General features: G+C 45.0%; 2 protein-coding genes across 5 annotated transcripts in view; one reads left to right on the top strand and one right to left on the bottom strand.

Annotated features, from left to right (window-relative positions):
- Positions 1 to 13620, top strand: part of fuca2 (alpha-L-fucosidase 2) — a 125074-nt gene that overhangs the window by 91542 nt on the left and 19912 nt on the right. The gene's annotated exons all lie outside the window — the stretch shown is intronic.
- Positions 6007 to 13620, bottom strand: part of LOC132402606 (uncharacterized) — a 31148-nt gene continuing 23534 nt past the window's right edge. For 3 of the 4 annotated variants that reach the window (XM_059985508.1, XM_059985509.1, XM_059985507.1), the window contains exon 2: positions 6007 to 13316. In XM_059985508.1, coding sequence (XP_059841491.1) covers positions 7182 to 8309 — 1128 coding nt within the window. In that variant the 5' untranslated portion in view covers positions 8310 to 13316 and the 3' untranslated portion in view covers positions 6007 to 7181. Of the gene's footprint in view, positions 13537 to 13620 lie in introns of those variants that run through there. The other variant, XM_059985510.1, reaches the window with a different exon arrangement.

Below are 13620 nucleotides of genomic sequence, written 5' to 3'. Positions count from 1 at the left end.
AATGCAGAGAAGATTTACAAGGATGTTGCGTGGATTGGAGAGCATAACTTATGAGAACAGGTTGAATGAACTCAGCCTTTTCTCCTTGGGGCGACGGAGGATGAAAGGTGACCTGATAGAGGTGTACAAGACGATGAGAGGCATTGATCATGTGGATAGTCAGAGGCTTTTTCCCAGGGCTGAAACGGCTAACCTGAGGGGGCATGGTTTTAAGGTGCTTGGAAATAGGTACTGAGGGGATGTCGGGGGTAAGTTTTTCACACTTAGTGAAGGTGAGTTAGTGCCAGTGAAGGTGTTAGGGATGGATACAATAGAGAATCTATTTAAGAGAATCTTAGACAGGTACATGGGGCTTACGAATGCCCTTCCCTTGGACAACATCAGTGGCGTGGAGAGGGGAGACTTGCAGCTTGGGCAACTGCCGGTCTTCCATATATAAAAAAAATCTTGCCCAGGCTTGCGCCCTGGAAACTTTCCAAGGTGCAAATCCATGGTCTATCAAGACTAACGGAGGCCTACACACATGGGGCTTAGAAAAATAGAGGGCAATGTACTAGGGAAATTCTAGGCAGTTTCTACAGTAGGTTACATGGCACGACATTGTGGGCTGAAGGGCCTGTAATGTGCTGTATTTAGGGTTCTATGTGCTTTGTAATTGCCCTGTTGTTGCACTATACTTTCGAAAACAACAAATTTCGCAATGTACATCACAGAAAATAAGCCTGATTCTGATTCTCAACACCAATACTGCCTGACCTGCAGAATGTTTCTGGAACTTTCTGTATTCTGAATTCCATCAAGTGCTCTCCTAATTTCTTTTCAAGATCTCTGCTGCCATCTCCTGAAGAATTGGATCCTTTCTTTCTCTCAGTTTTATGCTCCAAATCTTTGCTCTTGAAAGGTCAAGTTTCAAAGTAAATTTATTAAACATTGGCAAACCAATATCCTGGCTGGGAGGTTTCCTGATGCCACTCAGGAGAGTTTAAATTAGTTTTACAAGGACTGCAAACTGGAGCCCTAGGTCAGTATTGGACCAGAAGATAGATGTCAGGGAAAGTATTGAAAGACAGTTTTGAAATGACAGGTATGATGGGTCGAATAGTTTGAAGTGTATGTATTTTAATGCTTGGCATATTATGTGTAAGGGTGAGAACTTAGATTGGATCAGCGCATGGAACTACGATGTTGTGGCCATTTCTGAAACCCGGTTGAGAGGGGCAGGAATGGGTGATTAATGTACCAGGTTTTCAAAGTTTTAGAAAAGATGGAGGAGGAGGTAAAAGAGCGGGTGGAGTTGCATGACTAATCAGGGACGATATCACAGCTGCACTCAGGGGTGGGGATCAGACACGGAGTTCATGTGTTGGTTCTTTGATGTCAAGAATGGGACAATTATGTCAAGGAACAGGAAGGGTGAAATCAAACTGATGGGACTGTACAACAGACCCCCATTAGCTACTGTGACCTTGAGGAACAGATATGTAATCAGATTAAGGAAAAGTGTAAAAATAATAGGGCTGTTGTCCTGGGGGATTTCAACTTCCTTAATATAACCTGGGACCTCCTCAGTACAAGGGGTTTTGATGGGGCAGAATCTGTTAACCATATCCAGGAAGGTTTCTTAAATCAGAATGTGGATGGTCCAATGAGAGGAGGGGCTGTACTGGACCTGGTGATGGGTAATGAGCCTGGCCAGGTGATTGACCTTTCAGTGGGTGGGCAATTAGGGAACAGTGACCAGAAATCCTTAACTTTTAGGGTAGCTATAGAGAAGGATAGTCATGGTCCTTGTAAGAGAGTTTTAAATTGGAGTAGGGTAAATTATGAGGGCAATAGGCAGGAACTAAGAAGAGTTAATTGGGAACACCTGTTCTCTGGCAAGTCCACATCAGAAAATTAAAGATCAATTACACAGCGTACCGGAAAGGTATACTGTATACCTGTTAGAAGGAAGGACAGCGATGGAAAGATAAGGGAATCTTGGATGTCCAGAGAGAGGATGTCAAGAAGAAAAAAGGAAAATATGTAAAGCTTCAGATGTTAGGATCAAATGAAGCACTTGAATACAGGTGTCCCCCTGCTTTACGAATGTTCGCTTTATGCCATTTCTCTTTTACTAAAGACCTACATTACTAACCTGTTTTGGCATTAGAGGATTAGAGATACAAAGAGGATTTTCGCTTTTATGAAAATTTTTCCCATATAATGGTTCTTCACTTAATGCCATTTTGGCTTAAGCAAGGTTTCATAGGTACGCTCTACCTTTGTAAAGGGGGGGGGGGAACACCTTTATAAAGAAGCCAGATAAACACTAAAAAAGGGAATCAGGAAAGCCAGGATGGGTCATGAAAATTCCTCAGAAAGTAGGATTAAGGAGAATCCCAAGACATTCTTCACATACCGTACATCAAGAGTAAGAGGATAATGAGTGAGAGGGTAGGACCACCCAAGAGTGAAGGGAGAAACATTTGCTTGGATCCGGAGAATGTGAGTGAGGTACTTAATGAGTACTTTGCTTCAGTACTTACCAAGGAAAAGGGCATGGAGGAGCAGGAGATCAACATATACGCTAGGGCATTTAGAGGTCAAGGAGGAGGAAGTGTTGGGCCTCCTAATGAGTATTAAGGTGGATAAATCCCCAGGGCCTGATGGGGTTTACCCCAGTCTATTGAAAGAGGCAAGAGATGAGACTGCTAGGCCCTTGACCAGTACCTTTGTATCTCCAGCCTCAGGTGAGGTGCTGGAAGACTAGCGACTGGCTAATGTTGTACCTCTGTTTAAGAAGGGAGCAAGGGAAGATGTTGGGAGCATAGAGAGCAGTGAGTATCATGTCAGTTATAGGGGAATTCTTAAGGATAGGATATATGAGCATTTGGAAACCCACGGCCTAATTAGGGAGAGCCAGCATGGCTTTGTGCTGGGCGAGTTGTGGCTTACAACTTGATTGAGTTTTTTTGACAAGGTGACGAGAGATTGATGAGGGTAGGGTGTTGGATGTTGTCCACATGCATTTTAGTAAGGTGTTTGACAAAGTCCCTCATGGGAAGCTAAAATGCATGGGGTCTGTGGCGAATTGGCTGAGTGGATTCAGAACTGGTTTGTGCATAAAAGACAGAGGGTGGTGGTTGACGGGACTTATTCGAGCTGGAGGTCTGTAATTAATGGAGATTCACAGGGACGTTTGCTGGTTGTGATGTGTATGAATGACCTGGACGAAAATGTAGATGGTGGGTTAGTAAATTTGCGGATGATACCAAGTTTGGTGGAGTTGTGAATAGTGTAGAAGACTAACAAAGAATACAGCACAATATAGATCAGTTGCAGATCTGGACTGAGAAACGGCAGATGGAGTTTAACCCAGATAAATGTGAGGTGTAGGGCAAATACAAGGAGACAGTACACTGATAAGGGGAAAGGTCCTTAACAGCATTGCTGAGCAGAGAGATCTTGGGATCCAAGTCCACAGCTCCTTGAAAATAGCTACACAGGTCGATAAAGTGGTTAAGAAGGCTAATGGAATGCCTGCTTTTATTAGTCGAGGCACTGAGTTCAAAAGTCAGCAGGTTATGTTGTAACTTTATGAAACTCTGGTTAAGCAACAGCTGGTGTTGCTGATTGCACTGTATACAGTTCTGGTTGCCCCACTATAGGAACGATGTTGAGGGTTAGGAGGGGGTGCAGTACAAGTATACCAGGGTGCTGCCTGGTTTAGAGGGAATGTGTTATCATGAGAGGCTGGATAAACTTGTGTTCTTTTCTCTGGAGCGTAGGAGGTTGAGGGGAGATCTGGTAGAGTTTTACAAGATTATGAGAGACATAGAGTAGATAGACAGAATCTGTTTCCAAGGATAGAAATGTCTCATACTGGTGGGCATTGAAGGTGAGTGGGGGTAGATTCAAGGGGGATTTGAGGGATGTTTTTTACTCAGAGAGTGGTGGATGCCTGGAACGCACTGCCTGGTACGGTGGTAGTGGCAAATACATTACAGGCTTTTAAGAGACGTTGGATGTAAGGAAAATGGAGGGATCTGTACATTGTGTAGGTTAGAGGGAAAAGTGTCTGAGTGTTTTTGATTTGATTTTAGCTGGTTCAGCACAACATTGTGGGCCGAACGGCCTGTTCCTGTGCTGTACTCTTCTGTGTTCTCTGTTCTTTAGAATGTATATGTCACCATAAGCTACGTCAAGAATCATTTTCTTGCAGTCATCCACAGTAGAACTAAGACATAAAATAAAATCACAAAGAACACTACCTCACTACCCATTTTTTGCACTACTTGCTTAATTTAATTTTTAATATATGTTTCTTCTTGTAATTTATATCTTTTATCATTCTGTCCATCCGTACCGGTTGGTAGGTTAATTGGTCATTGTAAATTGTCCCATGATTGGGTTAGGATTAAATCTGAGATTGCTGGCAGTGTGACTCAGAGGGTTGGAGGGGTCTGTTCCGCGATGTATCACAATAAATAATAAGGCACTCCAGGAGGATCGGTGAGGTGGAGTGGGTTGGTATCATGACAGATGACAGAGCAGTAGTTGGACTGACCCTGACACTTAGTGCAGTGGCGTTTCAGAATCAGGTTTACTGTCTCTGAGATATGACATGTCCGAAGAAGTTTAAATCTTCCCTTTGATGGGAGTTCAGTGAAACCCTCTCTCACTTCTCTCCCGCTGTGATCCCTGCTGCTCTTTGACCAGGCGCTTACCCAGACCCACTACTACAGCCATGTATCCTTTCTGGGAGCACGTCGTCGCTCTTTCACCAATCCACTTCCCAGCTCTTTACTTCATCCCCTCCACCCTCCCAGTTTCACCGATCACCTTGTGCTTCTCTCTCCCCTCCCCCACACCTTTTAAATCTACTCGCTAAAATTTTTCTCCAGCCCTGCCGAAGGGTTTCAGCCCGAAACGTCGACTGTACTCTTTTCTTAGATGCTGCCTGGCCTGCTGAGTCCCTCCAGCATTTTGTCTGTGTTGATGACATAAAAGTTGTTTTGTGTCAGCAGTACAGTGCAAGACATAAAAATTACTATAAATTACAGTACGAATATATATAAAAATAGTACAAAGCGAGAACAAAATAGGGAGTTAGTGTTCATGGACCATTCAGAAATCTGATGGCAGAGGGGAAGCTCTTCCTGAAATATCGAGTCTGTGTCTTCAGGCTCCTGTAACAGTAGCAATGAGAAGATGGGGCTCCTTAATGTTGGATACCACCTTGTTGAGGCATCGCCTTTTGAAGGTGCCCTCAGTGCTGGGGAGGCTAGTGCCCATGATGGAGCTGACACAGCTTACAACCCTTTGTAGCTTTTTCCAATCCTGTGAGTTGGAGCCTCCGCACCAGACGCTGGTGCAGCCAGTCAGAATGCTCTCCATGGTATATTCACAGAAATTTGCTGGAGTCTTTGGTGACGTACTGAATCTCCTCAAACTCCGAATGAAATATAGTCACCAGGGTGCCTTCTTCACTGCATCAATATGTTGGACCCAGGACAGATCTTCAGAGACGTTAACACCCAGGAACTTTAAAACAGCTCACCCTTTCCACTGCTGCTCCCTCATTGAGGACTGGTGTGTGTTCCCCAGACTTCCCCTTCCTTATGTCCACAATCAGTTCCTTGGTCTTACTGATGTTGTGTGTAATGTTGTGACGCCACTCAACCAGCTAATCTGTCAGTCTAGGTGGTGAGGATCCGTCAGCAGGGTATGAGCAGACGTTCACACTCGAGAAACTGGTAACACAGGCCAGTCCGGAGATGGTCCATAGTGTTAGAACTGCAGCTGGCCTGGGTGGAGAATGGACAACAGAAGACAGAGTGACCGGGGCACAGACAACTGAGGAGAACCGGGAGGGGGGGAGGGCGGTGAGATCTGAAGGATTATCCAAATTTTTCCTTTAAAAAGAGAGAGAGGGAGCGGACAGTGTGTATGTTATTTCAGGGAGAGAGAGAGAGCAACAAAAATGTCTGTGATGTTACGAACCCCGTAACTGGGTCACTTACCAGCAAAGATGGAGAGGTCCGTTGAAGTCTGATGGTACTATTTTAACAGTATTTATTGATAAAAATACACAAAATAATATCAATGCAAACATACAGATAATATACGTCGTCAATACTAAATCTAGAAGCGCGGGTTTAATAATAAAAAATAAGAAATAGCTCTATCGTTGTCTAGGGGATAATGTATTGTCCGATGGAAATATAAAAGTCACTGTTAGTTCGTTCAAGCTGCAGCGTTTTGGTTTGAGAGAAAGACGGGTTAAAACATGCCCAGTCCTTTTATGAGGTCAATCCTTCGAGAGTCGTTGGGAGTTGGTTTACCCGTTGTTAGCTAAAAGCCGTTCTTCCGTGGTAAAAGCCACTGGTTCTGGGGCAAATGGAACCGAACGCACGTGGCCTCCTCCCATCGGCTTCTGCTATTACGGGATCGCTAGCGTCTCTTCTGGTGCATCTGAGGGGCTGTTCCCACAGACCCTCTTTTATCCTGACTCACAGGGTCTCAGATGTCAATCAGGTTGGGATGATGCAATCCCTCCCTCAACCAGCCCACTTTGCCTGAGGGCTTCCACGTAGCACAGTATTGTAATACACCAGTCTGTCTCCAAGAGACAATGGCCGTTTCCCGTAGCTTTTCCTGGGTCTCCTGATACAAATCAATAGTGATCCTGCGATTCTCACAAAGGAGGGGGCTACCCCGCACCCTTCAGCCCCTCAGCGCGGTGGTACATTCATAACACCCCCTTTCTTTAAAGCGTTTTTACCAGCGGTGAAAACAAAGTAGTACAGAGTCTTAAAGGATTTTAGAATCTAACACAATACAAAAGCTTTTCCTTTTCACTACAGAGTAATACAGTTATACATTCAATTCAGCATCTAAACAGTTAACGATTACAATGTCACTTCCTTTAATATCTTAACATCTTGTACCGTACTAAAGTCTTGTAGCATCAGACTTCAATTTAATAACCACCTATTTTTATTTCTTTCCTTCAGCAAACAAAAACTAAAGAGTTGTGATCTTAGCTTACGTGTATACTACAAAAGTTCATGCAAATACTAATCTTTCTGTTGCTTACAAACTTAACAGGCAGGCTTCCATGGGGTTGTCTTTATTATTCACATGCTTTGTCGAAATCCCGTAAAACCGGCTTTTGCTATTTAAAAATGGCGTCCCCATTAACCCCCGCCTCTTTTCCGGTTAATCCCCACGTGGGGAGCATGGGTACCCTGGCGAAATAGGCATTCGCCCGCTTCTTCCATTGGAGTTATTTTATCAATACTGTGTCCCAAACTTAGACCATCTTCTGAATTTCCACCCAATTCTTTAATTTTACACAAGTTGCTAGCTTTCTCTTCAGGACCCTTCAGGCTATTAGCTTTCAGTTTAAACTCTTTGTTCAAGCAGCATTTCAAATTCTGCCTTTTCACACCACACTCTGGAATAACAATAGCGTGAGGGGCCCCATCATCTTCCAACTCAATCTGTAAGCGATCAGCAGGCTTTACATTTTCTTCATTCGATTTGGGAACTACACATTTCCTGTTTCCTTCAATAATAATATTTATCTCCCCATTTTTGAGCTCCACATTAACTTTTAACACACCTTCGAGCACAAACACCTGGGAACTCTCACTTCCCACTATTACCAGGGTTAACCCTTTCTTCACTGAACCATGTCTATCTGACCCACAAGGACGGCCTTCCTTTTCAACTGAATCAAATACCTCAGACTTGTTCTGAGCTCCATTACTAGGTTCAGTACCAAGTGCATCCACATCTTGGACACACTCAAACAGGACATTTGCCTCTTCCAGGCTTTCAATACCCGTACCTGGTCCAAATTCTAAATTCCCCTGATCCTCCCAGCTACTCTCTGGGCAACTCCCTTCCGGAGTAAACTCAACCCCGCGGGCTGAAACAACCTCATCTGCCAACCCAGCAGACTTCTTCAAGGTAATGGCATCCTTTTCATCTTGGACTGCCCTCATTTCATTATCGGGAACACCTTTAGAATTTTCAACTTCTTCAAACAGTTCTGCCAAACCAGACAGATCATCCATGTCCAACCCTGGACCTTTTAACAGCCTTATCTGTTTCTCATCTTTATCCCCTGCCTCTAGAACTTTTCTCCTCGCTAAGGGCAGATTTACCTCCTCTCCCTTACCCTCTTTCACTTTACTACTCTTCGTTTTACCACCCTCGAAACCCTCGTGGTACAGGGTCGGTAAAAACGTCTTGGCCAAATCGAAACTGGCCGGATTTAAACTACTCCCTTTCTCGACATGCTGCGAGTGATCGCGCATGCAGGATAGATCTTGGAATCTAGGGGCGGGGCCGCAACACTCACCAGCCGGCTTGTCAGCATCATTGCTGACCAAACCTTACTACCTGCTAAATCGTTACCGAGAAGGACGTCCGTGTCAGTTCTCGGGAGTTCTGATCGCACCCCTATTTCAATTGGTCCAGACACCAGCTCACAATCCATAATGACCTTATGTAAGGGTGTGGCGACCCATTTCCTGGCACATCCGAACTGGCTCACAATTAGATAGCCTACGGGGGTTTGCGAGCACAGAGCTTTGGAGCCTCTGTGCCACGGGGGGCAGGTTGAGGGAGGCTTAAAAGTGAGGCTGAGGATTTCGAATAAAGTTTTTTCCTTCGACTGCAGTTACCGACTCCGTGTCGTAATTTTAGCGCTGCGTGTAGCACACCGCTACAAGGGCACCATTTCCGTCCCTTTGCTTATTCCTTTCACAGCTACCATTTCCGTCTTGCGACCAAAATCTAGTACCCTACTGCTGATCAACGATAGCTCAGCCCCCGTATCTCTCCAGATCCGTACTGGAACTGGTGTGTCTCCCTCCCTCACAGACACGGTTCCATTTGACATACAAGTCTCAGACCCTTCTCGTACTCTGTCTACCCGGGGCTCTCTTGTTGATTTACTGATTACCATGGCACATCCGATAGGGACTGCTGCTTTCCCTTTTCCTGTCTCTTTCCTTAGAGCAAAGCACCTAGATGCAATATGCCCCCCCCTTTCCACAATTAAAACAGGTCAAGCCCGGAAATCTCTGGCCGTCTGGCCTTTCCCCCTCAACTTTACCACTAGCTCCCGGTGGGACCTTTGCTTCAGCCGGCTGGCTTTCTCAATCGTTCCCACAGTCCCTCTGGGAACTTTTATTCGAGGAAAACTTTGTCTTGTGGGTTAGGGCATATTCATCTGCGAACCTAGCAAATTCGGAGATGGACTTATTCGGCTTCTCATTCAAATACATCCGGATATCCTCTGAAACACAACCTTTAAATTCCTCAATCAGAATTAACTCCCTGAGACGCCAATAATCCTCCTCCACTATCTCTGCTGTGCACCAATGGTCCAAGAGCACACCCTTCTCATAGGCAAACTTGGTATACGTCTGATTCCACCCTTTCTTTAAAGTTCTGAACTTTTGTCTATACGCCTCAGGTACTAGCTCATAACTCCAGAGAATGGCCGCCTTGACTTTGTCATAACTCTCCTCCTCTTCCTCCTCCATGGCCAATGCCATATATGCCCGCTGTGCCTTCCCTTTTAACACACTTTGTAACAGCGCCACCCACTGATCTCTGGGCCACTTCTGATTCACTGCCACCTTTTCAAAAAGCAAGAAATAACTATCAATATCCGTCTCCTCGAACGGAGGTACTAACCTCAACTCTCGACTAACATTAAACCGCTCCTCTCGGTCTGACCCTTGATCTCTTCGCCCTTGCCTTAACTTCTCCATCTCCAAGTCATGTTGCCTCTGTTTCTCTGTCTCCCCATACTCTCTCCTCGGCTCTCTCTTTCTCTTTCTCAGCTGCTTCCAGCTGTTTTAACTGAATTTCAATTTCATGCTCTCTTGGTTTCTCAGCTCTTTCCCTCTCTTTCTCAGCTGCTTCCAGCTGTTTTAACTGAATTTCATGCTCTCTTTGTTTCTCAGCTCTTTCCTGCTCCCATTTCACCTCTAACTCCTTTAGCTGGAGCGCATGCTCCCTCTCTCTCTCGGCTCTTTCATTCTCCTTCTCAGCTGCTTCCAGCTGCTTTACCTTAATTGCATGTTCCAACCTTAATTTCTCCATCTCTAACTGAGCCGTCCCACTAGCTGGTACCTTTTCAGGAATATTTTCCAATACCTCAGCTGCAAACACATTCTTCCCAATATAATACTGAGTTCTTGCCCTTCGCACCTCCCGCTTTTTCATTGACAACCTCACCTCTGCGAGGTTTAACCCCTTCGCCAAATTTATCAAGTCTGATTTGGTGGCCACCTCTAGCACCTCCAGAGTCGGGTTTTCTATAAATTCACCCACGTCCATCTTTGCTGGTTTCCCGTCTGGCTACCCGCATAACCAGATCCAAGTTTGGACTTACAAGCCCGATTCACTGGCCTCCCAATTTGGTATCAAATCCCGAGACGAGAATCTCAAGTTGTTATGTACCCCGTAACTAGGTCACTTACCAGCAAGGTTAGAGAGGTCCGTTGAAGTCTGATGGTACTATTTTAACAGTATTTATTGATAAAAATACTCAAAATAATATCAATGCAAACATACAGATAATATACGTCGTCAATAATAAATCTAAAAGCGCAGGTATAATATTAATCAATAAGAAATAGCTCTATCGTTGTCTAGGGGATAATGTATTGTCCGATGGAAATATAAAAGTCACTGTTAGTTCGTTCAAGCTGCAGCGTTTTGGTTTGAGAGATGGACGGGTTAAAACTTGCCCAGTCCTTTTATGAGGTCAATCCTTCGAGAGTCATTGGGAGTTGGTTTCCCTGTTGTTAGCTAAAAGCCGTTCTTCCGTGGTAAAAGCCACCGGTTCCGGGGCAAATGGAACCGAACGCACGTGGCCTCCTCCCATCGGCTTCCATTAATACGGGATCACTAGCGTTTCTTCTGGTGCGTCTGAGGGGCTGTTCCCACAGACCTTCTTTTATCCTGACTCACAGGGCCTCAGATGTCAATCAGGTTGGGATGATGCAATCCCTCCCTCAACCAGCCCACTTTGCCTGAGGGCTTCCACGTAGCACAGTATTGTAATACACAAGTCCGTCTCCAAGAGACAATGGCCGTTTCCCGTACCTTTATATCGCCGGGGGGAGGGTCAAGACATTCCACACGTCTCTCTCTTATTTCCTGGGTCTCCTGATCCAAATCAATAGCGATCCTGTGATTCTCACAAAGGAGGGGGCTACCCCGCACCCTTCAGCCCCTCAGAGCTGTGGTACATTCATAACAGTGAGTTGCCATGGAAGTGGCAAGGCGGAGCTATATGATGGACAGCTGGTGTTCAGCACTTGTGGAATATAGACAAGGTCAGCTGGCTTTGTAATCGGACACACGAGACATGCCAGACACCAGAGACGAGGAAGACACTGACACTGGTTGAGCTTTGTGTGCCCACGACAAAGGTGAGGACTTTTGCTCACAGTGTGGACAAAGGGGTGATTGGTGGGAAGCTATCGGTGTGTTTAACCCTGGCCTGGGTTGAGAGCTTACCATGGAAAACCAGCATTCTCATTTGTGCGGTCACAGTCGGTGACTTTAGTAAGTTTCGGCAGCAGGGGGACAACGTGGAAGATTCAACGGCATCGGCACTGGGAAGACAAAACATCTCTTTCTGTCTTCAAACTACTCAATTCAATATCCAGAACTGAACTGACTGCATACCTATACCACTGTAAGACTGCATCATTTATCACCTGAGCCGGGAGAAGTTTGGGAACTTTACTTACTCACTTATATACACATAAACTCCGCTAACCTGATTGCCTTATCTTGTTTTATGTTACTTTATCACGTAGTTACTAATAAAATAGTGTTTATAACGGAAGCCTCAGACTCCATGTGTGTCCATTTCTGCTGGTCCTTTTTAACCCTTTATGGGGTACATAACAGGGGTGTGTGGGATAAATGCACACAAAAGCACTAATGCCATTGAATGCAAAAGCCAACATAAAACAGTGGACGCTGCTTGGCCTGCCCGACCACCAGGCTCCTGAACCAGAGGGGACTACTTCACTCACCCCATCACTGAACTGAAACTAACCCATGGACTCACCTTTAATGACTCTTCATCCCAGGTTCTCAATATTTATTGCTTATTTATTATTATTATTATTTTATTTTTTTCTTTTGTATTCTTTTTGTCAGGAACAGCTTCTTCCCCTCTGCCATCCGATTCCTAAATGGACATTGAATCTTTGGACACGGCCTCACTTTTTTATAATATACAGTATTTCTGTTTTTGCACATTAAAAAAAATCTATTCAATATATGTAATTGTTTTACTTATTATTATATTCATTTATTTATTATTTTCTCTCTCTGCTAGGTTATGTATTGCATTGAACTGCCGCTGCTACGTTAACAAATTTCACGTCACATGCCGGTGATAATAAACCTGATTCTGACATCCACAGTTTGTTGTCTTTTTCACACTGGTTGCTTGTCCACCTTTGTGTGTGGCCTTTCCCCGATTCTATTGTGTTTCTTTATACTTACTGTGAATGCCCACAAGAAATGGATCCCAGGGTTGCACATGGTTGTAATTTCAGACAGCTGGGTGGAGATGCGTCTCTACCAAAGGAGGTGTAAGGCGCTCCTTCCCTCTGCTTGCCTGTAGGTCACCCTTGGGCAAGGTGTAACACCTGATTAATCCTCGATCAGGGTCACATGCAGCCATGGGAGCAGGTGGCGAATGGTCGTATGAGCAGTCGGTCCATATTGCAAGTTCTGGTTATGTAACCACTGACGCCAGGCAGACAGTCTCTGAAGAGTATCGATAATGGCTGGGGATCACCCAAAGAAGGCAATGGCAAACCACTTCTGAAGAAAAATTTGCCAACAACAATCATGGTCGAGAATGTGATCGCCCATGTCATACGACACGGCGCATAATGATGATGTCATACAACACAGCCCATAATGATGATGATGACGATATATACTTTGATGATAAATTTACTTTGAACAAAAGACTGGTGAATCTTTCACGGCATTGTTAATTCGATTGTGGGATATGGATGCTAGAGCAGGGCCTGCAAATATTCATATTCAGATTCATTTATCACATGCACATCTAAACGCGCGGTAGCAACACAGTTCGTGTACAGTTCCAGTGTCCCAGGTTCGATTCCTGCTATTGTCTCTACGTTCTCCCTGTGGTGCTCCGATTTGCTCCCACACTCCAAAACCTACGGGTGGGTTAATTGTTCACAGGGCGTAACTGGGCAGTATGAGCTCTTTGGGTTGGAAGGGCCTGTTACTGTGATGTATGTCTAAATGAAATAAAATAAATAAAGAAATATATCAGATAATGAAAATGTGCCGTTTGCGTTAACAACCGACAAGATGGTGGTGGGGGCGGCCCGCCACACATGCCGGCGCCCACATGGCCTGTCCCGAATTATCAGTACAGGAACACAAACAACCTCTTCCACCCATCCCCTCCCAGCTTCTCTCTTCACCCTCACTCCATCACCCACCTATCCCCTCCCAGCTCACTTCACTCCCTCCCTACTCTATCACCCACCCACCTATCCCTTCCCAGTTTCTCACATCACCCCCCTCCGCCCAACTCCA

This window comes from Hypanus sabinus, chromosome 12 (assembly GCF_030144855.1).
Source record: "Hypanus sabinus isolate sHypSab1 chromosome 12, sHypSab1.hap1, whole genome shotgun sequence".
Classification (NCBI taxonomy): domain Eukaryota; kingdom Metazoa; phylum Chordata; class Chondrichthyes; order Myliobatiformes; family Dasyatidae; genus Hypanus; species Hypanus sabinus.
This window is presented reverse-complemented; position numbering and strand designations above follow the sequence as displayed.